At 40.3% G+C, this 24,445-nt stretch overlaps 1 protein-coding gene across 8 annotated transcripts in view; it reads left to right on the forward strand.

Moving 5' to 3' along the window:
* Window positions 1-24,445, forward strand: part of TANGO2 (transport and golgi organization 2 homolog) — a 92,589-nt gene that overhangs the window by 54,828 nt on the left and 13,316 nt on the right. For all 8 annotated transcript variants that reach the window (XR_005222349.2, XM_027817319.3, XM_037878516.2 and 5 more), the window contains one exon: window positions 23,927-23,997. Coding sequence is in view for 7 of the 8 variants with exons in the window: in XM_027817319.3 (XP_027673120.2) it covers window positions 23,927-23,997 (71 nt within the window). In the remaining variant the exon portion in view is untranslated. The remainder of the gene's footprint in view (window positions 1-23,926; window positions 23,998-24,445) is intronic.

Consider the following 24,445-nt stretch of genomic DNA (forward strand, 5'->3'; position numbering starts at 1 on the left):
AAAGATCACCCATGTTGCAAAGGTGGTGTGCTTAGTTATTTAGGGTGGGTGCTGGAGGCAGGGATTCTGACTGATTTGTTCATTCTTTCAGTCAGTTCACTAGTGATATTTATAACAACAAAATGCCATAATCTTGGAAAATAACAACAAAATGCCATAATCTTCCAATAGGGTAAAGAGAGTGAAAAGGCAGCCCCCCCCCCCCCCCCCAAATATCAAAAGCTGTTGCACATTTTTTGACTCCTGAGGAACCCTGCTAGCAAAAATTGCAAATGTCAAAAAGAAACTTCAGATGAGTTAAGAGCCAGCTGCCATAGGCTTTCTATACCTTTGCATGACTCTCAGGAAAATTTTACCAGGATCGGTTCAAAAACTACTTCCCTACCTTTTACCATGATGAATGGAGGGGGAAAACACACTTTGCACCCACCAAATATAATAACTTGCTCTGGACAAGTGAAGTAGTAGAATTTTTGCAAGGCTGCCTTACTACATAACCCCTAACTAAATAGCAGTTTTAAACACTACAGTCCTTGATTCTTTTTATTCTTTTTCTTTTAATTTTTTTTCTAAGAAATTTGTGGTTACTCAGCAATCTGATGTTGGATGTACAGTACCTCTGTAAATGAGGTTATACAACATCTATAGCTGAAAAGAGATCAGAAAGGATACCATGGGTAACTTCTTGTTTGTTAACAAACACCTAAAATGAGATTCAAATTGACCAAGAAAAGCCTTAAAATAACTCTGTCAGTTCTATTGTGTATATACATTATACTTATGGAAGCATTTATCTGTTAGCATAATCACATTGCTTTCCAAACTATCTTAATCTTCAACTAATGTTAGCAATAGGAGTAAAAAATACAAAGAATTACACTAGATCAGTAGGTAACTGTCAGCTCCGTAAGACCATTTTGTTTTTGTGTTTTGGGTCAGACTTCCATGAATAAGAGACACATATATCTCCCAGAAAGATGTACATGTTGACTCATTTTTCTCAGCTTCAGCACTGAGTACCCGGCTGAAATAAGATTCTTAGCATGTTAATGGTCCAAAGCCATTGCTATCAAATATGTGAACTCATCATGTCATGAAATTAGAAGTAGTCATGAAAGAAATATAAATGTAAATTAGTTTTCTATATAAACGGCAAACATGATTATTATTGCAGTTGTTGATGTAAAATGGCCCAGCAAAATAACCATTAAAAGACAGATTAAAAACTATTTTGACAGTGCCTTCTGCTGTGCAGATAGCGTTATTTTGCAGCTCCTGTTTACTATCTTTACTATTCATTTCATTACACCCTAAGAAAGGGAGGGAAATATCCAAGCATGTGATGCTATAAACAATGGGAAGTACATTTATAGACTGATCCACAACATGCTGAAGGTTTGTACACATACATATTTCAGTCTTCTCTACCCTGGCCTAATGACATCCTGTTAGACTGAAACAGGTACAACCATGTGCGGAAAGAATTGGATGAGAAACCATGAGGATTTTTAAAGCCTGGATTGTTTGCTTCCGCAGCTTTGTCTTTGCATCTTCATTTTAAAAACAAATTCTTTGACATTTCTAGTTTAACCCAGTTCTCCATGTCATCACAGGTGTTTGTCACCTTTAACGTTATTGATTTTTAATGACAGGGCAGCATGCTGGAAAAAAAAAAAACCCTGTGGTTTTTAGTTTTCTAATCTCTTCATTAGTGTTGCTTCCTAAATATACCACTTCAAAACAGTATGAAGTTTGCTAACCTCTTCTCAGCCTATTTTCCTGTTCTGAAGTGGTATATTTAGGAAGCAACACTCTTCTTGCTGATTTGGAGGAAACTCTGTGTGTGGATAGGCACATTTTAGTACGGTGGAGTTTGGCATACAGCAAACTCGGCCCTTACAAGGGGGGAATTATTTTGTCCCCCTGGCGAGGAAGCAGGGTCTTAGAGCCTGGGCGCCCGCCCAAGTCCAAACATCTACACTATTTATTTTTAGCCCCCTAGTGAAAGCCCTGTAAGCCTGAGTCAGCTGTCCCAGGCTCTGGAACTCACTGCCATGGGTCATCTTTTTGCTGGGTAGATACAATTATACATCCCACTAATTTGCCCATGGTCTCTGTAATGAAGATAAAGGGATTCTAGGAGGAAGGTTTGGCAAGTAGTCATGAGAAGTGGGTATGTTCTTTTGGTGCTCCATTCAGACCTTTATTTGGTTAATTTGAGGTAGGTTTGATTAATTGGGTTTGTCATTGAAATGGTGATGGGTGGGGCTGAATTCCATAAGATCTGCTGAAACAGCAAATGGCTGAAAAATCAGACTTTTTACGCTGAAGTCTAGAAAGTTACTTGATCATGACATGACACCACTGCACTAAAATGCAACAACAAAAAAGCAAACTGAGTTTATCTGAGAAACTGGTATCCATAAGAGAAGTTATGGAATCCTCAAAATATCTTGGACACACTGTCCTGAGTTTACAGAAGCAACAAGGAGTCTGGTGGCACCTTAAAAACTAACAGATTTATTTGGGCATAAGCTTTCGTGGGTGTAAAAACCCACTTTTTCAGATGTATGGAGTGAAAATTAGATACAGGCATACATATACTGGCACATGAAGAGACGGGAGTTACCTTACAAGTGGAGAACCAGTGTTGACAAGGCCAATTTAGTCAGGGTGGATGTGGTCCACTCCCAATAACTGATGAGGATGTGTCAATACCAAGAGAGGGAAAATTGCTTTTGTAGTGAGCCAGCCACTCCCAGTCCCTATTCAAGCCCAAATTAATGGTGTTACATTTGCAAATGAATTGTAGCTCTGCATTTTCCTTTTGAAGTCTGTTTTTGAAGTTTTATTTGTTGAAGGATGGCTACTTTTAAATCTGTTGTTGTATGTCCAGGGAGATTGAAGTGTTCTCCTACTGGCTTTTGTATGTTACCATTCCTGATGTCTGATTTGTGTCCATTTTTTCTTTTACATGGCAGAGGGGCATTGCTGGCACATGATGGCATATCACATTAGTAGATGTGCAGGTGAATGAGCACCTGATGGTGTAGCTGATGTGGTTGGGTCCTCTGATGGTGTCGCTAGAGTAGATACGGGGACAGAGCAGGCAACGAGGTTTGTTACAGGGATTGGTTCCTGGGTTAATGTTTCTGTGGCGTGGTGTGTAGTTGCTGGTGAGTATTTGCTTCAGGTTGTGGGGCTGTCTGTAAGCAAGGACTGGCCTGCCTCCCAAGGTCTGTGAGAGTGAGGGATAGCTTCCCAGGATAGGTTGTAGATCGTTGATGATGTGCTGGAGAGGTTTTAGCTGGGGGCTGTACGTGATGGCCAGTCATGTTCTGTTGTTTTCCTTGTTGAGCCTGTCCTGTAGTAAGTGACTTCTGGGTACCCCTCTCTCTCTCTCTGTCAGTCTGTTTCCTCACTTCCCCAGGTGAGTACTGTATTTTTAAGAATGCATGATAAAGATCTTGTAGGTGTTCGCCTCTGTCTGAGGGATTGGAGCAAATGCAGTTGTATCTTAGGCCTTGGCTGTAGACAATGGATTGTGTGCGTTGTCCTGGACGGAAGCTGGAGGCATGTAGGTAAGAATAGCGGTCAGTAGGTTTCCGGTATAAGGTGGTGTTTGTGACCATCACTTATTTGCTCTGTAGTGTCCAGGAAGTGGATCTCTTGTGTGAATTGGTCCAGACTGAGGTTGATGGTGGGGTGGAAATGGTTGAAATCCAGGTGGAATTCTTCAAGGGCCTCCTTCCTGTGGGTCCATATGATGATGTCATCAATGTAGCGCAAGTGGAGGAGGGGCGTTAGGGGACGAGAGCTGAGGAAGCGTTGTTCTAAGTCAGCCATAAAAATATTGATATACTGTGGGGCCATGCGGATACCCATAACAGTGCCGCTGACTTGAAGGTATAAGTTGTCTGCAAATCTGAAATGGTTGTGGGTGAGGACAAAATCACAAAGCTCAGCCACCAGGTGTGCCATGGCCTCATCAGGGATACTGTTCCTGACAGCTTGTAGTCCATCCTCCTGTGGAATATTGGTGTAAAGAGCTTCTACAGCCATGGTGTTTTCAGGAAGATCACCAATGCATTGTTGTTTCCTCAGGAAGTCGGTGGTGTCTCGAAGATAGCTAGGAGTGCTGGTAGTCTAGGACTCTTAGAAGAGAGTCCAAATAGCTAGATAAACCTGCTGTAAGAGTGCCAATGCCTGGGGTGATGGGGCATCCAGGATTTCCAGGTTTATGGATCTTGGGTAGCAAATAGAATACTCCTGTTTGGGGTTCTAGGGGTGTGTCTGTGTAGATTTGTTCCTGTGCTATAGCAGGGAGTTTCTTAAACAAATGCCTCCTTAGTGGGATTGGAGGATAGTGGCCTGTAGAATGTGGTGTTGGAGAGTTGCCTAGCAGCCTCCTGTTCATAATCTGACCTGTTCATGATGACTACAGCACCTCCTTTGTCAGCCCCTTTGATTATCATGTCAGAGTTGTTTCTGAGGCTGTGGATGGCATTGCGTTCGGTACGGCTGAGGTTATGGGCAAGTGATGCTGTTTGTTCACAATTTCAGCCTATGCACGTCTGCGGAAGCACTCTGTGTAGAAGTCCAGTCTGTCATTTCGACCATCAGGAGGAGTCCACGCAGAGTTCTTCTTGTAGTGTTGGTAGGAGGGTTCCTGTGGGTCAGTGCACTGTTCAGTGGTGTATTGAAAATATTCCTTGAGTCAGAGATGGCGAAAGTAGGCTTCCAGATCATCGCAGAACTGTATCATGTCCGTGGGGGTGGTGCAGCAGAAAGAGAGGCCCTGAGATAGGACAGATTCTTCTGCCAGGCTAAGTGTGTTTATCTGCCAGGATGGATTAACAATATTGGTGGGTGAGTTAAGGGTACCACTGTTGTAGCCCCCTGTGGCATGTAGGAGTTTAGATAGTTTACTGTCGTTTTTCCTCTGTAGAGAAGTAAAGTGTGCATTGTAAATGGCTTGTCTCATTTTTGTAAAGTCCAGCCACATGGAAGTTTGTGTGGAAGGTTGGTTTTGAGAGCTCATTCTTGATCTTCTCCTCTTTGCTGTACAGGATGCTGATCAGGTGGTTCTTCAGTTTCTTTGAGAGTGTGTGGCACAGTCTCTCACCACAGTCAGTGTAGTATGTTGATTGCATTAGATTTTTTACTTTCAGTCCATTTGGTATGATGTCCATCTGTTTACACTTGGAGAGGAAGATGTCTGTCTGTATCAGTGCAAGTTTTTTTCATGAAGTTGATGGATTTCCACTTCATACGGCTAAATTCAGTGCCAAGTATCAGAGGGGTAGCCGTGTGAGTTTAGAAACCCAGGATGCCTTTCTCAACCTGGTCATCAACAAAGAGATTACACGGGTGGGATTTAGTTACCAGCCCAGGCAATAGTCCAGGAGGCTTTGGCGTGTAGAATGGGATCAGTATGGGAATAATACAGAAGGCTTTGGGCAAGTGGAAGGAGAGTCAGGTGTTATGCTTGATTTTCTGTAAGCTTTCGTACATTCCTCATCCTATCCCCACCTCTGCACAGTAAAGCCACCTTGCCCTGTGGTTTAATGATGAACACAGGGACCCAGCTGTCTGTGGTCCTGCTATGCCACCTTTATTGAATTGTTCACTCTGATGTTTGAGTGCTCAGTTATTTGAGAGTTTGGAGCATCCCATACACCAGCATGGGTAGGAAGAAAAAGAATCTGAAACTGAGTATGAAAGAACTGATCTCTCTTCTCCCTGGCCTCAGGCTTTTCCCCCCCCCCCCCCCCCACCAAAAAACAGAACACCACCACACTGGTATTGTTTGAAACTCTGCCAGCAAAATCACTGAGCAATGTTTTATGTACTGTGAATATCTGACCGTACGTTCTCAGTCATTTTATTTGTTGGTAGTGTATGTACAATAGTATATAAAAATGCCAAGTATTTTTCAAAAAAAATATTCCGATCAGAAAGGGAGCATTCTGATGACCTCATGAACATTCTAAAGAAGTAGATTAATCTGTGTGAACAACACAGCTCAGCTGAAATTTCTATTCAGCATTTTAAACTGCCAGCTTCACCTCTTTTTGCTTGCACAGAAAATATGCATTCACACTGTTATGTTAGCTGTAAAACAATCCAGGCTGCATTGTTACATGTAAAATATTCATCCTGTTAGAAGATTAGAGCTCATGATGTCCCCAGGGTATGGTTATCTCATGATAACCATGCCCTGTGTTGTACTTTATTTCCTCATTACTTTTCACTTTGTTACATTACTGTTGATTGCAACATGGAGCTGCCCTGAGTGTGGAGGCAGGGTCCAGGAAGTAATTCTGAACGATAAATTCTGAATAGCTTTCAGCTGCTGTGCAGCCATATATCACTTTAAGATTTATGCTTTCTAGAATATTTGTTATTGCTTATATTTAAGGAGGGAGAGAATCTAAACTAGCATATATTTTGTGGAGGTTTGGGTTTTTTCTTTTTTGTTTGTTTTGCTACTGTCATATCTGAGATTTATAAGAAATGTGGCTGCCTTGCATTTTGAGGTTGCAGTCATTTTAATTGCATCTTTATCGCTTCCGTAGCCCAATTGTTACTGATATTTGTGGAGCTCGTGGGGAAAAGGGGAGGGAGTTTGAGGCTTCTTGCCCCATGGAAGTCCTGTCCAGCATTTGTGCTATTTTCATGATCATGCTTGCAATGATGTTTCATCTTGACTTCTGCTACTGGGCTCCAGTACAGAGTAGCTGTAAACAGTAGGAAAAAAACTGTCAGAGCCAAATGAGAGTAGAAAGAGTAGCTGACTGGCACATTCAGCTAAACTTTGGAATCTCCATTTAAAAACTCTCCTGGAAGACCTCAGTCTTATTTTATTTGACAAAACAATTCCCCTTATAAGGTGGCAGCAGCAACTTTATGGTTGAGGTATGTGTAATAGAAAATGCATGGCTGGGAAAATGTGGAATGTAGAAATAATAAGATACAGATGTCTTGAATTAGTGACCTTGTGGTTTGTATGTACTCCCCATCTTTTTTTGTTAAGCTCCAGGGAATCTTATTACTGCATTACTCAGTCACAAGAATCTCAAAGCAGATGGTAGATATTAATATTCTTTTCACACACAAAGCCATCAGTAAAGGAAGGCAGTAATGACTTCTTATTCAGCAGGAGGTCTCATTTATGATAAGGCTTATCTTATAGCTGTGTTTAAGGGCTGTTTTCTGCATTTTCATCCCCTTCCATTAAAACTTAGTTCTCTTTTCCTGTTCAGACTCCTGGGGAGATGAATCATCAGTCAGGTTTGGTAATCTGAAAATATATTGTGTTTATACAATAATAAAACAGCCATTAAAATGGTTGGTACCTTTTAAAAAAGACATTATATCTTCCTGTACTTTTGATCTATGTACTATGATATTACACATCATAATGCCATGATCTGTACTAATGAATTTTGCCTTATTCTCTCAGCCCATGAAATATTTACAATATAAAAAAGTGTGATAATCCAGTAGCCCACACAAAAAATCTCCAAGGAGTTGTAAAATAGTCCAAATGATTCTGTCTTTTTATTGAGCACCACATTTATTTATGTTGCCTTCAAGGGGAGAGCGCTGCGCTCCTCTAGCTGAATTCAAGTTTTTTTATTAATAAGATCTTCTACTGCGTCCAGCATTTCTTTGTAAGGAATTAATATTTATACAAAAACATAGATATACTAAATAGCCAGAAGAAAACACATCACAATGAATAATGGGATATGCATACTGAAATTCATTTGTTTCATTGCTGCATCTGTCAAATTTGAGTTATTTTACATAGAAAATAGAGAAATAAATAAAAAGGAAATATATTCGTTTCCCATCTTTTCTTGACTACATAGCTACATTCTGTAGATGGCAAATTCATCAGTTCTAGTATTAATGTAGCCTATGGCACTCCTATTACTTATCTTTTAAAATATCATCTAACAGTCTGCTATAGCAATTTGTGCTTCCACTGATGCACAGAACCTGTTAATGGGATGTGGGCAACAAGTTCAGGAATAGAACTACATAGAAAGAGTGGTAGTACAATGTGTTTGCACTGCTTTTAATAGTAATTCTGGTTAAAAAATTCCTGGCTTGAGTTCATCTTATTGGTTAATGTAAGATGTGCATTTGCTGCCTAAAATTATGACCGCACTGAATGCTACTGATTGTTGGTCATGTGCTGACACATGCCCACCCATTTGCTGATGGTCGGAAAACTCAGAAGCAGCAAATACAGGCTGCAGAGGTGGATTCTTCTTGGTGATACAATGAGCCATTGCAGAAAGAACATTTTAGAAAAAAATAATTGTGGTCAGAATGCTATTGAGGCTCAGCTAGTAATTGAGAGATGTCTTCAGAATAATCTTCTCCTTTGTCATGTAGGGATTTGTTCCTCTTACCTGTATCCTAGGTGACTTTTTTCTGTACTTATTAATAGGCTGTGTTAGTTTGATTGGTTTTGGTTGTTTTATTTGCATTTGATTTTTTTGCCAAACATTTTATTTAGTTATGAGATACCAACACTCTAAGCAATAACAGCTTTTTCATAAAACATCACGTTAGTGACATGAGAGCTAAACTAAATGGTATAGTAGAGTATTCCTTTTTCTAAACAATTGAAGAGGGAAGATCTAATGACTAGAGCCAATGGATACTGTCAGAGGTATAACGTTTTGTAATCCTGGGCCATGCCATGTGACTCAGGTCAGGAAATGGAGACTAGTAACCTACCAGCACTTGTGTGTCAGACCATATTACAATTGCCTGCCAAACTAAGGTCTGGTGGTAGGTTCCTTGTAAAGTACCATTTAGTGTAAGACTCACAGGAAGGTCTCAAGTACGATGTAGACGTGCATAGTTAAGGGCTTTAAAATAGTGTCAGTTTAGCCAATCCATTTCTTAAAGACAGCCAATATAAAGCGTGCAAGTTGGATATAATATAATCAGTCACTCAAAGCTGTGCACAAATGTGCTAATGTAATCTGAATGAGAAGAAGCACTGCTGGGAGTCTTTTTAGGAGGGACTTGCAATAATCTGGTTCTGTGATCCTCACGATAGGTATTACAGTTGAGAGAAATATGGCTTCAGCCTTTGCATATTCCTTACCTGAGTACAAAATGCTTTGTAGATGTCCGATTCAGGTGAGATTTCTATGGAAAGAGTGTGTTTGATAATTAGACCATAAAACTTGACTCATCCATTCATTCTCCTCAGTAGTCGGGGACATGAAATTTCATAATTTCTAAGCAAGAATTCTGTTTTCCTAGGCTTGAGAACAGGCAATATTATCCAAGCATTCTTCCAGGAGGGAGATAAACATGCAGTATATATAGGGCAAGAGTTATATATCAATACTAATAACCCTACCACATGTTTAAAAGGATTTCACTTGCGAGGTTTGAGTATGTGTATTGAATCTCCTTCTAAGGAGTTAGGAGAGATCCTTGGAACACCATAAATCAAATTCCTCTGTGATTGCAAATGTTTGTCTGTCACCATTGACTGACAGGAGCCAATCTTCTAGGTATGACTTGAGGGCAATTCCAGACCCACCACAATGTTCATTAGGTTGTTCTTTCAGTGAATGTGGTGAGTCACATCAAAAGCTGCTGAGGTCTACTTTGGCCCAAATGGCGAGCTGGCCCTAATCTAAAAACTAACGAGCAATGATTTACAATCCCAGCAAGTACAGATCCTTCCTCAGAAGAAGCCCAAAGTGGAAATGACATAGGATGTTGTCAGAGTTCAAGTGCTTCTGGAAGTGAATGGTCAGCAGCTTCCCAATCACCATCCCTCAAAGGATAAAGTTTGAGGGTCCCTCTAAATGGGCACCACTGGATTTTTTTAAAAAATGACTGACACTTTCTCCCTCTTGCCTGATTGTTGTTAATGCCCATAAGTCTTCTCAGCTCAGATATGCTACTTGCTTTACGCAGTCAAATATGACGTGGATCAAGGTTTCCAGGAAGCCATAAAACAGCCATTCTCAGGAAACAGACTGAATCCACCCAGTACAAAATCATCTGAGAGTCAATGGCTCTCATGCTTGGCACCAGAGAGGTTGTCACAGAGCCCATCTGGCTTATCTACACAGTATCCCAGCAATTGATCAGAGGAGCTAGTAACAGGAGAAGAAAATAGAGGTTCATCGCTGTGTCACTCCTGAAAGAACGCTTCAGCAGTTCCTGTGTCTGTTTTTTAAACGTCATCAACTTTGACTATTCATGGTCTTTGGGTTTTTGTTGTTGTTTGTTTTTTGTTTTGTTTTGCAAGTATTCTTGCAAACAAGTGTGCTGACAGAAATGTTCTCTGAAACATCAAAGTAAGCTCATCTAACCAGAAAATTTAAAAAGATATATATGTGCAATCAGAACAGCTTGAATCTTGACTATTAGTTCAACTGTTCGTGGACAAACTACAGATGAAAATTGCTTAATTTATAACTTGAGAATCTGTCATTGCCATCTAGGAAACAAGAGGAAATTCATCAAGTTATTCCTTATAAATTATTCTTCCGGCTTTGGTTTTCAGCAGAGCTTTCACTAACCTGTGGAAAATACCATCTTGCTTCTTTTTTTAAAATAGTAATGATATTGCCAAAGCACATACACCAGTTGGTCATAAAATAATTTATAGTTTTTTCTAAAGTCTGTCCTTATTATTGTGTCTCTAATAGAAGGTGAAGAGAAATCTTTCGTAGCATCCACCAAATTCCATAAATAGGATTTATATGTACTGGAGATATGTTGAAGGGGGAGCAAAAAACCTGCATGTTTCCATTATAAATAGAAAGCTTTTTTTCATCCTGTCTCTTGTTTACCACCCTCATTGCTTCAACCCCTTTGTTAAAGATTAACTGAATATTCCTAATACAGGCATTCCAAGTAAGGAAAAGGGAAATTGTAACCTCAGTGAAGAAACTGCATTTTTTAACAACTTTACTGAATTTGCAGCCATAATTTTGATGAATTAAGATAGTCAGGACAGGTCATGTATACCTTACAGTGCAAGCAATGTATGCCTTCCTAATGCATAGGAAAAAATCTGTTTTGGGGGGGAAATTAAACCAAATAATCTTGGGCTGTAGATCAAAATAAGTCATGATTATTTTGATTTCTTCTAAAATGCCAATCTGAAATCCTTCCAGTATAGCCCAAATCAGGACTCTCCCATCCATAGGCGCCAACTTGCTCTGTTCCCGAGGAGTCCTTGACCACCGCTCCATCCCAGGCCCTGTGCCCGCTCCACCCCTTTCCCCAAGCCACCCCCCACCTCTTTCTGCCCCCGCTCCAAATTGCTGTTAGAGTTTCTCAGTTGATCTCCCCTGCCAGTGTTCCTGGTCATCTCTGAGGTGCCCATGTATTTTTGATTTTTTTTTAAGTTTTATTAGATGTATCTGGTTTAGGGATTTGGGAGCTCTGAGTTCTAGTCTCAACTCTGCCATTGGCTTGGGAAAGTAACTTGAATTAACTGTGCCCCAGTTTCCCCACCTGTAACATGGAAATAACGATGCATGACTTTGTAAAACACTGAGATTGGCGATTGAAAAGACAAAAAGTGAAAAGCACCTTTTTTTAGCTGGTTTCAGAGTAGCAGCCGTGTTAGTCTGTATTCGCAAAAAGAAAAGGAGTACTTGTGGCACCTTAGAGACTAACCAATTTATTTGAGCATAAGCTTTCATGAGCTACAGCTCACTTCATCGGATGCATTCAGTGGAAAATACAGTGGGGAGATTTATATACATAGAGAACATGAAACAATGGGTGTTACCATACACACTGTATCGAGAGTGATCACTTAAGGTGAGCTATTACCAGCAGGAGAGCGGGGGGAAAAAACCTTTTGTAGTGATAATCAAGGTGGGCCATTTCCAGCAGTTGAGAAGAATGTCTGAGGAACGGTGGGGCGGGGATGGGGGAATAAACATGGGGAAATAGTTTTACTTTGTGTAATGACCCATCCACTCCCGGTCTCTATTCAAGCCTAAGTTAATTGTATCCAGTTTGCAAATCAATTCCAATTCAGCAGTCTCTTGTTGGAGTCTGTTTTTGAAGTTTTTTTTTTTGTTGAAGAATTGCAACTTTTAGGTCTGTAATCGAACGACCAGAGAGATTGAAGTGTTCTCCAACTGGTTTTTGAATGTTCTAATTCTTGACGTCTGATTTGTGTCCATTTATTCTTTTACGTAGAGACTTCCAGTTTGACCAATGTATCACTACAAAAGGTTTTTTTCCCCCCGCGCTCCTGCTGGTAATAGCTCACCTGTCATTCTCGTTACAGTGTGTATGGTAACACCCATTGTTTCATGTTCTTTATGTATATAAATCGCCCCACTGAATGCATCCGATGAAGTGAGCTGTAGCTCACGAAAGCTTATGCTCAAATAAATTTTAGTCTCTAAGGTGCCACAAGTACTCCTTTTTTAGCTGAGATTCAATTTTAAAATTAGCACTGTAATTTAAGAAAACAATGTAGCAATGAGCAACTTTTATGCTCTAGCACATCAAGCACTTGACCCAAGATGCATGTTGTTACTTGGGTAGTACTATAGTTAGAAAAATATGATGATCAGTAGTTAACGTTGTTAACAGAGTTACAACGTAATACACCATAATGATCTTTATAGCTGGAAAGTCATGGAATATTTGGATTTTTAGATTTCTCAAGGAGATAAGGGGAAGAAGGCTTGGAGAAGCATTAGCTGGATGCTCAAGTATAAGTGGCAATGAGCAAAGGCACATTGAGTCAAAGAATCAGGAATCAGCAAAGAAGACAAGGGACAGTAGTCAGAGTGGGAAAAGATGTAAAAGAGGAATGGGGCAGAGGAGTAGTTAGGCGAAGGGTAATTGAAGGGCTTAACTGAGGGTATTACTGTTGTATTTTTTTAAATAGTCTCTTAGTAGAAGCACATAGTGTAATCAAGATTTTTTTCCTCTGCAAAATCCCTCAAACACTTTAGTGCATGGTAATACTAAGTACAGCCGCTTACTACTTGTATAGTGTCTAACCTAGAAAGAGAAACTTGGAGAATCATAGCAGCCTATAATCCATCCTCTGCCTTACAAAAATAATGCCTAGTTTTCAGCAAATACCCCAAAATATTAATAACTAGAGGCAGCATATAGTCTAGATTGAAATGTGACACTGCTGACCTCCACTGTTGCATATCACAGTGGGCTTGTCTACGTTACCCACTGGATGGACGGGCAGCAATCGATCCAGCAGGGGTCAATTTATCGTGTCTACACGATACTTAATGTGTTTCTGTGAGTATAAAATCCGTTTCTGTATTTCACCTTAGGCCTATTTCATCTCTCATAGTAGGAACTGATTCCTACCCAGTTACTTATGGGAGCTACTTCCATTCAGGTGTTTATAAACCACAAGTCTATTTTCTTGCAGGTTTTTTAGGTTGAACATGTTAAGTTCTTAAAGACTTTCCTTGTAAAGCAATCCCTATGTATGTGAAATTAATCTTGTAAGTCTGGACTCTTAACTCTTCAATGTCATGCAGTATAAAATGTTCCAGATGAGACCCGACAATGGTCTCCATGCAATACAGCTAGTTATTTCATATTGGGACCATCACCATAGTAGAGGAATTCTCATTTTTCATGTCTCGGTCTAGTTGGATCAAACCTTATATAAATGCATTGAAACTGATATTACAGAAGTTTCTAAGTTGCTGTCAGTATTGAAGTCATTTGTAACAAGTAACAAAAGTAATTTATCTGATAATATGGTAGGACTTGAAGACTTAATAATTTACTATTAACATGTATTTAATATTTATATAACAGCAGCGCCCAGAAGCTCAGTGTGCTGAGTACTGTCATGCCAATACAGCTGGACACAATATTGAGCTCAATTTTAATTAACTTTCCTAGAGTTGAATTCTAGAGAAGCCTTAGTAAGTTGGAAGTAGTTGCCCATAACTGTTTGCTGTCAGGAAAATAAATGCTATTTGTATTATCTGTCAATAATGTAAGTGGAGAGGGAGTTCTGACTCTCTCTGGTTTTGTCAGCAAATTTTGAATGTCTTCTGTTTAAAATTGTAATTTAAAAGCCTAGTATTTTGTCACTTAATTAAATCCATATATTAAAGGGAAAATCTCTAGAGTTAGAGACAATATCGAGGTTGGCCACAACATTTAAAGTTGCTATAACCTGAGAAAGTTCTCTGTTCCTAATAACCAGGGAGACCATTCTGTAGCCAGTCTTCATGTAGAATAACAGCAGCTTAAAACTTTAGATTTGGGGGTTTTTGGTCATGTCAACGTTGCAAAATTAACCTTGTATAAAATGGGCTGTGTCTACATTAGAGTTCTTAAATTTCAATGGCATTTTTGCTACTGTTGTCTAGACCTGTTCTAAGCAGGGTTAGGTGACAGTGGTAAAAACACAGGAGCCCTGCCTATACTAAGGATCGTTATTACTGTCATTAATGGAACTGCATCAATGGTTGTGACCAGATTAAGTCAATCTGAAAACCTAAGCACACCACAAATGTGGGGGAGTCACTGTGTCCTCGTTGCTCCTTGGGTGTCAAGAGTCATACACACAAACTACCATCTGGGCCGGTGATGACCCCCTCTACCTCATTTTGGACAGGATAGGCCTTCCCACTCCATAGATCATTTCTATTTAGGTGGGCCAGAATCTGTCGAAGAGAAAAGTACTCAGCCCTTACCGAAGTTAACAGAGGACTTGGAGTGGTAGTAGGGGCCCTAGTGAAACATGAAGAGTGGTGGTAGAGAGCCCCTCTTTCCATAGTTCTCTGCTGAAGTGGTGTTGCTGGAAAGTGTAGGGAGGACAGAGTAAAAATTTGAGTTTCCCCATTAAGATGAATGGCAGTTATTTATGCTTACTCTTCCCTGTATGGACAGGAAAAAACCACACTGGAGTGATGATTTAACTCCTGGTAGATACACAAACTTAGGACTTATCTATACACAGAAATTTAGCAAAATAGCTATCCAGAATAAGAGTGTTCACATGAAATAATTATTTTGCAATAGCTATTTTAGTAATTTCCAATTGTAAACAAGCCCCTAATGCATGATTCCCTAAACTAAAGCATAGTTCCCTAAAATGGTTTAAGCATGTTTTCTGTCCATAAAAATAAGGAAAAAGAACTGCTGTGGGATGGTCCGACTTCAGATATCCTGCCACTAAACAAATGGCTCTGTAAGCAGGGAATAAGTTGTGAAAACAGCTATGTTAATTTATGAATGGGAAAGTGTGAAGTTTGAATTTAAATGGAAAAATACAGGAACTTCACTCTGGCACATTTTACCAGCAATGCATTCATTAATCTTTTCTAGCATTTTTCTCGCAAAGTCCTTATGCACAGCATAGGTGCAGCTTAAGTGGCAGCAGCACTTCCACAGAGGTGAGGGAGTGATCAATCAACAATGCTCTGCTGAGGCTGCGTGTTGTCATGTCTTTCTGATGTGGACATCTGTCTGTAGAGAACTGGAGTGATCCCCAAACAGCCATGAGATTATATCAACTCTTTTCCTATTAACCTGGGCTGGGTTTGAACTGGTATCTTAATGTTGAAAAGAAAAACGCTGATGATTCTTCTTCATATGACTGCTGTAAATGTAGAGCAACAACTATAATTTTACATTTAAATGGTTAAGACCGATAATTTTGTCTAGAGTAGCAGAGTGTATTGCTGTGATTCCTCCTTCCTCCTTTTGTGAATTGGGCATTCATTGGACATATGAATTGGACATATATGCTTCATGGTCCTTTCAGGGTGACCACAGTTGCACACTGGAGAGTATTAAATTTTCCATTTTTGCAGCAAGTATCTGCATCTGGCATGGTTTATGCTGATACAATTTAGGGTTGCCCATGAACTTCATGGGAGATCGAAGCCAAGGATTGTCTGCATTCGGTCTTCCATGAGGTGTTTTATTTGACTTCTTGTGAATTCCATTTGGCTTTCCAAGCTTCATCAGGGTTTTAGTTGCATTGTTGAAGGTTAAATGCATGGGTCCAAAAGGGCTTATGTGACTTCAGGTGGTGGAGAGGGTCGTTGTTAAGGTCCTGGTAGATGGGAAGACGTTCATTTTCCATGATCCTCTGGAATTCCTGAAGGGTTGCAGCATTGCGGTGATTGCATGGGGGAGGAGTGTGTGACCGTGTGACAGCACTGGCAGCCAAAATGTTGGGGTGACTTGAGGGTTCCAGAGATGCACTGCATTGCAGTGTTCAGTTGGACATCAACAAGTAAAGTATGGCTACTTCTGGTCCATCCTAGTGCACAGTACTCAGCTACGGAGTACACAAGGGCCATTGCTGATGTCCGTAACTCTGATGCTGAAGCTCCCCAGCTTGTGCTTACCAGTTTCTGGACCATAGATTCATAGATATTTAGGTCAGAAGGGACCATTATGATCATCTAGTCTGACCTCCTGCACAACGCAGGCCACAGAATTTCACCCACCACTCCAAAACCATGTTATCCCATCATACCATCTCCTCCATAAACTTATCGAGTTTAATCTTAAAGCAAGATAGATCTTTTGCCCCCACTACTTCCCTCGGAAGGCTATTCCAAAACTTCACTCCTCTGATGGTTAGAAACCTTCGTCTAATTTCTAATCTAAATTTCCTAGTGGCCAGTTTATATCCATTTGTTCTTGTGTCCACATTGGTACTGAGTTTAAATAATTCCTCTCCCTCTCTGGTATTTATCCCTCTGGTATATTTATAGAGAGCAATCATATCTCCCCTCAGCCTTCTTTTAGTTAGGCTAAACAAGCCAAGCTCCCTGAGTCTCCTTTCATAAGACAAGTTTTCCATTCCTCAGATCATCCTAGTAGCCCTTCTCTGTACCTGTTCCAGTTTGAATTCATCCTTCTTAAACATGGGAGACCAGAACTGCACACAGTACTCCAGGTGAGGTCTCACCAGTGCCTTATATAACGGTACTAAAACCTCCTTATCCCTACTGGAAATACCTCTCCTGATGCATCCCAAGACGACATTAGCTTTTTTCACAGCCATATCACATTGGCAGCTCATAGTCATCCTATGATCAACCAATACTCCAAGGTCCTTTTCCTCCTCCGTTACTTCTAGTTGATGCGTCCCTAGCTTATAACTAAAATTCTTGTTATTAATCCCTAAATGCATGACCTTACACTTCTCACTATTAAATTTCATCCTATTCCTATTACTCCAGTTTACAAGGTCATCCAGATCCTCCTGTAGGGTATCCCTGTCCTTCTCTAAATTAGCAATACCTCCCAGCTTTGTATCATCTGCAAACTTTATTAGCACACTCCCACTTTTTGTGCCCAGGTCAGTAATAAAAAGATTAAATAAGATTGGTCCCAAAACCGATCCCTGAGGAACTCCACTGGTAACCTCCCTCCAACTTGACAGTTCACCTTTCAGTAGGACCCGTTGTAGTCTCCCCTTTAACCAATTCCCTATCCACCTTTCAATATTCCTATTGATGCCCATCTTATCCAATTTAACTAATAATTCCCCATGTGGCACCGTATCAAACGCCTTACTAAAATCTAAGTAAATTAGATCCACTGCGTTTCCTTTATCTAAAAAATCTGTTACTTTCTCAAAGAAGGAGATCAGGTTGGTTTGGCACGATCTACCTTTTGTAAAACCATGTTGTATTTTGTCCCATTTACCATTGACTTCAATGTCCTTAACTACCTTCTCCTTCAAAATTTTTTCCAAGACCTTGCATACTACAGATGTCAAACTAACAGGCCTATAATTACTTGGATCACTTTTTTTCCCTTTCTTAAAAATAGGAACTATGTTAGCAATCCTCCAATCATACGGTACAACCCCTGAGTTTACAGATTCATTAAAAATTCTTGCTAATGGGCTTGCAATTTCTTGTGCCAATTCTTTTAATATTCTTGGATGAAGATTATCTGGGCCCCCCGATTTAGTCCCATTAAGCTGTTTGAGTTTCACTTCTACCTCAGATATGGTGATGTCTACCTCCATATCCTCATTCCCATTTATCATGCTACCATTATCCCTAAGATCCTCTTTAGTCTTATTAAAGACTGAGGCAAAGTATTTGTTTAGATATTGGGCCATGCCTAGATTATCCTTGACCTCCACTCCATCCTCAGTTTTTAGCGGTCCCACTTCTTCTTTCTTTGTTTTCTTCCTATTTATATGACTATAGAACCTTTTACTATTGGTTTTAATTCCCTTTGCAAGGTCCAACTCTACTTGACTTTTAGCCTGTCTCACTTTATCCCTACATATTCTGACCTCAATAAGGTAGCTTGCCGTACTGATCCCTCCCTTCTTCTACTCCCTATATGCTTTCTGCTTTTTCTTAATTACCTCTCTAAGATGCTTGCTCATCCAGCTTGGTCTACAACTCCTGCCTATGAATTTTTTCCCCTTTCTTGGGATGCAGGCTTCCGATAGCTTCTGCAGCTTTAATTTAAAATAATCCCAGGCCTCCTCTACCTTTAAACCCATAAATTCTTCAGTCCAATCCACTTCCCTAACTAATTTCCTTAATTTTTGAAAGTCAGCCCTTTTGAAATCAAAAACCTTAGTTGCAGATTTATTTTTGTTAATCCTTCCATTCAGTTTGAACTGAATTAGCTCATGATCACTTGAGCCAAGATTATCCCCTACAACCATTTCCTCTATGAGGTCCTCATTACTCACCAAGACCAAATCTAAAATAGCATCCCCTCTAGTCGGTTCAGCAACTACTTGCTGAAGGAATCCATCAGCTATCGCATCTAGGAAAATCTGAGCCCTATTATTATTACTAGCACTCGTCCTCCAGTCTATATCTGGGAAGTTAAAGTCTCCCATGATCACACAGTTTCCATTAGTATTTACTTTATTAAAAACATTAAAAAGGGCTCTATCCATATCCAGATTAGATCCCGGCGGTCTATAGCACACCCCAAGCACTATCCCAGGGGAGGCTCTAATAGTTTTCTTCCCCAATTTAATTTTTGCCCAGACAGACTCAGTCATATCCATTTCATCGCTTCTTATTTCTTTACATTCTATCTCATCATTGATATACAGTGCTACTCCACCACCTTTACCTTTATTTCGGTCTTTCCTAAACAGCACATACCCTTCAATACCTGTAGCCCAGTCATGACTACTATTCCACCAGGTCTCTGTTATACCTATAATATCTGGTTTCACTTCCTGCACCAGTAACTCTAGTTCCTCCATTTTGTTACCTAGGCTCCTTGCATTAGTGTACAAACATCTTAATTTTTGCTGTTTAGCCTCACTCACATTCTGTACCCTATTAGGCACGGTTATTTTACTACCAGTATAACCTATTAGACTTGTATCTACACTGCCCTTCCTCCTACCTACAGCTGTATCCACTCTTACTTCATTTTCTTTCCACTCTATGCTTAATTCTGGCGTGGAGATTACCTGGACATCTCCCAACCATCTCCCCCAAATTCCTAGTTTAAAGCTCTCTTAATCAGTTGTGCCAGCCTCCATCCTAGAAGTCTATTTCCTTCCCTACTCAGATGAAGTCCATCCCGAGAGAACTGTCCTCTATCCATGAATGCCTCCCAATGGCCATACATCCCAAAGCCCTCCTTATAGCACCACTGCCTAAGCCATCTATTGATAGTCATAATCTTGTCACACCTTTGTTGCCCTTCTCTAGGAACAGGCAGAATCCCACTAAAGATCACCTGAGCCTCAATTTCCTTAAGCGTCCTCCCCAGCCTAGCATAGTCTCCCTTAATACTTTCCAGCGAGAATCTAGCCGTATCATTTGTTCCCACATGAAGGATAATTAGGGGATTCTTTCCCGCTCCCTTTAGAATCCTTTTCAACCTCAGGTCTACATCCCGTATCTTAGCACCCGGAAGACAGCACACCCTCCTATTTTCTGGATCAGCTCTGGTTACAGGCCTATCTATTCTTCTCAGTAAAGAGTCCCCAATCACATAGACCTGCCTTTTCCTAGTGACTGTGCTATTCTCCAGTCTATCCCCTGTTCCCTCTGGCTGCAAGTTCTTTCCATTCCCATTCTCCCTTGTAATCCTTTTTAACCCATCCTGTATCCTCCTGGGGCTCATATTTGGTGTAATCTCCATTAACTCTTCCCCTTTTCCTATAGGACTAACCTCTCTTCTCTTCTTCCTTGCCCTGTCACCTTCAGTGACTACCTGCTGAGCCCCTTCTTCATTTTCCAACTCTGCAAACCTATTCTTAAGCTCTATTTCTCCTTCACTAGCCCGTCTTTTCCTCTGCCTAGTTCTTTTAGTCACATGCTTCCACTGACCACTTTCCTCACCCAGTCTCCCCTCAGAATTCCCTAGTCCTGCTTCCATCTGCAAGTCTGAGCTTTTCCCTTCAGATACCTCATGTCTTTGCTCCATAATCTGCTCAAACCCCTTCCTAAACTCTACCAGACTTTCCACCTGCATCTCCAAACCTCGGATCTTTTCCTCCATCAGCTCTATCAGACGGCACTTCATGCAGACAAAACTCTTACCAGGTGCCCCCTCCAGGATCATGTACATACCACAGCTTCCACATCCAGTCATCTTCATTGTGTCTTCTGCTACATGGGTCACTCCCACTGCCACCTCTGTATCTGTCATATCCTTCCCACCTAAATCCTGTTAATCTTCTCCTCCAACAGAACTCCCACTCAAACTCCCCTGTTTACAGCTCTGTTTGCTGGCTCCTGTGCCGCTGCAGCTGTCTGACCCTTGTCTTTGTTTTGGAAACTACCTTCTTCAGATAGTCGTGGAAGGTGAATGTGCAATCCAGCTTTCCTCAGAGATAGGTCAGTGTTGGGTCGTGTCACATAGTGTTCCTGCAGAAGGTCATTTTGTTTGACAGTTTCCTTATAGCAATCCCAGTTGGCTCTGGCAAGGCTCCACCATGGGATTTGTTTCAACAGAATCACGAGGATTTTGATGCTGACGTGGGTGATAATGGACCTGTGTTGGCTGTTGGGGAAGTTGGGAAGTATTTAGCAGGATGGCTGAAGCGTACTCCCACTTTGATCTTTGGAAACAATAGTGAAGTCTGGGTTGTAATCGTGTTGCCAGCAAGCAGAATGGAAAGTTGCTCTCTGTTTGGGATCAAAGACCAGTTGCAGTTCTTCTGTGGCCATCCAGTCCATGAGATCTTCACCATTGGCTTCATTTACTTTATAGCCCCACGTAGTGTGGTGGCTGTTAAAGTCACCAATGTATAGGGCTGGAATTGGTGCACTCGGGAACGCTGGCTTGAGGTGGAAGAAGGCAGCCTTCGTGCAGCCCACTCTGTTAAGTGAGAAATCATGATTAATGCCATCAACCTGGCGACCAAACATGGATCAACGATCTCAGAGCAACAACTCAAGCCACCATAATGGCCCTCTTCAGGGCCAAGTAACATGCCAGATAGGTTCTGGAACAAGGATCCTCCAATTTAACATTGAGGGACTCTCCCAGATGGAGTGCAGGTATCTCACAAACATGTTGAAGATTCATAAATTCAACGTTCTTACGCTCCAAGAAACCCACGTCTCCAATGACCAACAGGCTAGTCGCTACCGTATCCATGTTTACAACTTCATGACTAGCCACTACCATCCAAATTACGGCCTGGTCATATACATGAAGAACATCATCTTGGATTTTGATGTCCCCTCCCCCCAACAGAAAAAGAAGCCATCTACACCACTGCCATCAGGACTGGGGAGCTGCACATTACCAATGTGTATAAAGCCCCTAATTCAAAACGCTGATGAAAATATTCACATTTCTTAAGACTTTAAGATTAGAACAAACAATGGAAAAGGTCTACATAGTGTTCTTCTAATAGCAGAAGGTAAAAAACTTTAAAAGTTTTAAAGACCACCTCCTACAGCACACTCACCTATCAGATCATCCTTCTGCCAGACACCCAGAATACTCAGTCATTTGTAGGGCCAGAAACTGTATTTTTTGTGCTTGTTTTTGTCTCCCTCCTGCCTTTTCTTTTTCTGTCCTAGAACTTACACTTCTTCCGTCCCCTCTCCTCCCACCCCCCAGGTCTTGGGAAGGAAAGTTTAGACTATATCTTGCACTATAGCTTCCTGAGAAGAATATTAATAGCTGAACAAAAGAACAATTTCAGTGGTTACTAAGGTTCATGTACCAGCTGCTAATTTATGCACAGGCAACCTAACTTCCAGCACACTGTTTTTTGTTCATGAGATTTTACTCAGTTGATACATGTTTGCATCAACCTATTGGTGCCTGTCTTTTTACCTGATGGAAAAACAAGGAACTAGAAATGGTTCATCAGCTGTACTATACTGCTTCCTCCTCGTACAATATTCAATTTTGCTGAAAGTTCTTAATCCAAAAAGAGAACCTATCTCAGAGGGTAACGTTTCTGAGGTTTGTATATAATAAATTAAAGTCTCCAGTACAGTTGTAATTAATTTATTGGTGACTAGAGTAATGCCTGTTTTCATGGTAAATAATAAGTAAATCACTGGAGTGAAATACAGCTTGATATGATCTCATAGCTGTGTCCAGACCAGTAAATTGATAGCAGTTTGAGGAATTGCCTTTACATGTCAGCAGAAGGGAATGAAGGATGCTGAGAGTGAACAATCTAATGGCAGCTTATGATCTTTTTTCCTTCCCTCCTCCATAAGAGAGAAAAATCTTGAAAATTGATTACTTGCCTGATTTCCTTGTCACTTGGCTTGAATTTGATATGCTGCCTACATCTGCTAGGCTATTTAAAAAAGCAGATTTGTTCAGGCAGACCCAAATTCTATATAAATATGCTGATCTCAGCCTTGCCAAGCAAAAGCGTTCTCATTAGCTATATTGTAGGACTGCCCTGAAAAGTTCTGGTCTAGACATTATTTCAAGGTGTCTACTACACTGTGCATCCAATGATATTAAAAATATAGAGAGTTCACGCAGCCAGTGGCTGCAGTTCATTGAAAGGAGCCTGCAGCTGCATTTCTCTTTTAAGAGACAAATATTATGTCCTGTCCTATTTCTAATGAGGGGGTATAAAAATGACTTGTCAAATGGCCCATAGTGCCCTGCTTTCTAGAACAAACTGGAGATTTAAATGAAATTATAGAAAAGTGCTGTTGTTTTCCACAATGGATTGTTCTTTTTAAGTCAGGCAGCCAGAAAACAAACAAAACACTTATCAAGTAACGGAATCTTTACATATTTAGAACAGTGGTCCTCAACCTTTCCAGACTACCATTCTCCGTTCAGGAGTCTGATTTATCTTGGCACCCCAAGTTTCACCTCTCTTACAAAATCAGATAAAAATACAAAAGTGTCACAGCACACTATTACTGAAAAAGTGTTTGTTTGCTTTCTAATTTTTACCATATATTTATAAAAATAAATCAATTGGAATATAAATCTTGTACTTACACTGAAATGTATAGTATATAGAGCAGTATAAACAAGTCGTATGAAATTTTAGTTTGTACTGACCTTTAGTGCTTTTTATGTAACCTGTTGTAAAACTAGGCAAATATCTAGATGAGTTGATGTACCCCATGGAAGACCTTTGAGTACCCCCAGGGGTATGCATACCCCCTGGTTGAGAACCACAGATTTAGAAAACACACACACACCTCACTAAGCCAAGTTGCAACGCATCCTTTGCAGTATTTTTGTAGTTTTTATTAGCTTTTTTTACAATGATATTTAAAAGTGAGATTGATACAAGTATTTCACCTGTGATTGTAAGGGAAGGAGCATGATTATAACTAATCCATCTGATCTCTGAGCTGTATAGCCAGATAGTGGTAATAGGTAAAATGTCTTGCTGTGTTGAAGGTTGCAGGAAATTAGAACTTAATCAAAGATATGAGTTGTCACTTCACAAGGAGAAAAAGTTTTTGTTTTTTTGTTTTTTTAGCTCCACCAACGGAGATGTAATTTGCTACTATGGAAACAAAGGAGAATCAGAACCTATCTTCCTAAATGCTGGTGGGTTTATTTTATAAAGTTGTGAATATTATTGTTGCCCTGTTTAAAAAAGTGAAATGTGTATTTATTTGCTATAAGTTTTTAGTTATAAAGAGGAAAAATCTGAGAAGATAAGACATATTTAAGTAATTGAATTTTTTAATTTTATGGCACATTCTGTGTTTTTTAAAATTTTTATTTTAAATCCTTTTTTGTGAAAACTCATAAATGAAGTGTTAGTAAGTTCATGCTATGGCCCAGTCCTACAATTGTTTCCATGCAGGTGGAGCCCCACTGCAGTCCATGGGGCTATCCCCATGCTAATATCACTGCAGAACTGAGGCCTGTGTCTCTACAAGTGATATTTTCAAAAGCACTCAGCTTTGACTTCTCATAGAAATCAATGGTAATACTCCCACTAACATAACTGGAAGCAGAGTTTCTCCTATTGACATCAGCTATCATCTGT

The sequence above is a fragment of the Chelonia mydas genome, chromosome 15 (genome assembly GCF_015237465.2).
Source record: "Chelonia mydas isolate rCheMyd1 chromosome 15, rCheMyd1.pri.v2, whole genome shotgun sequence".
In the NCBI taxonomy this organism is placed as follows: Eukaryota; Metazoa; Chordata; order Testudines; family Cheloniidae; genus Chelonia; species Chelonia mydas.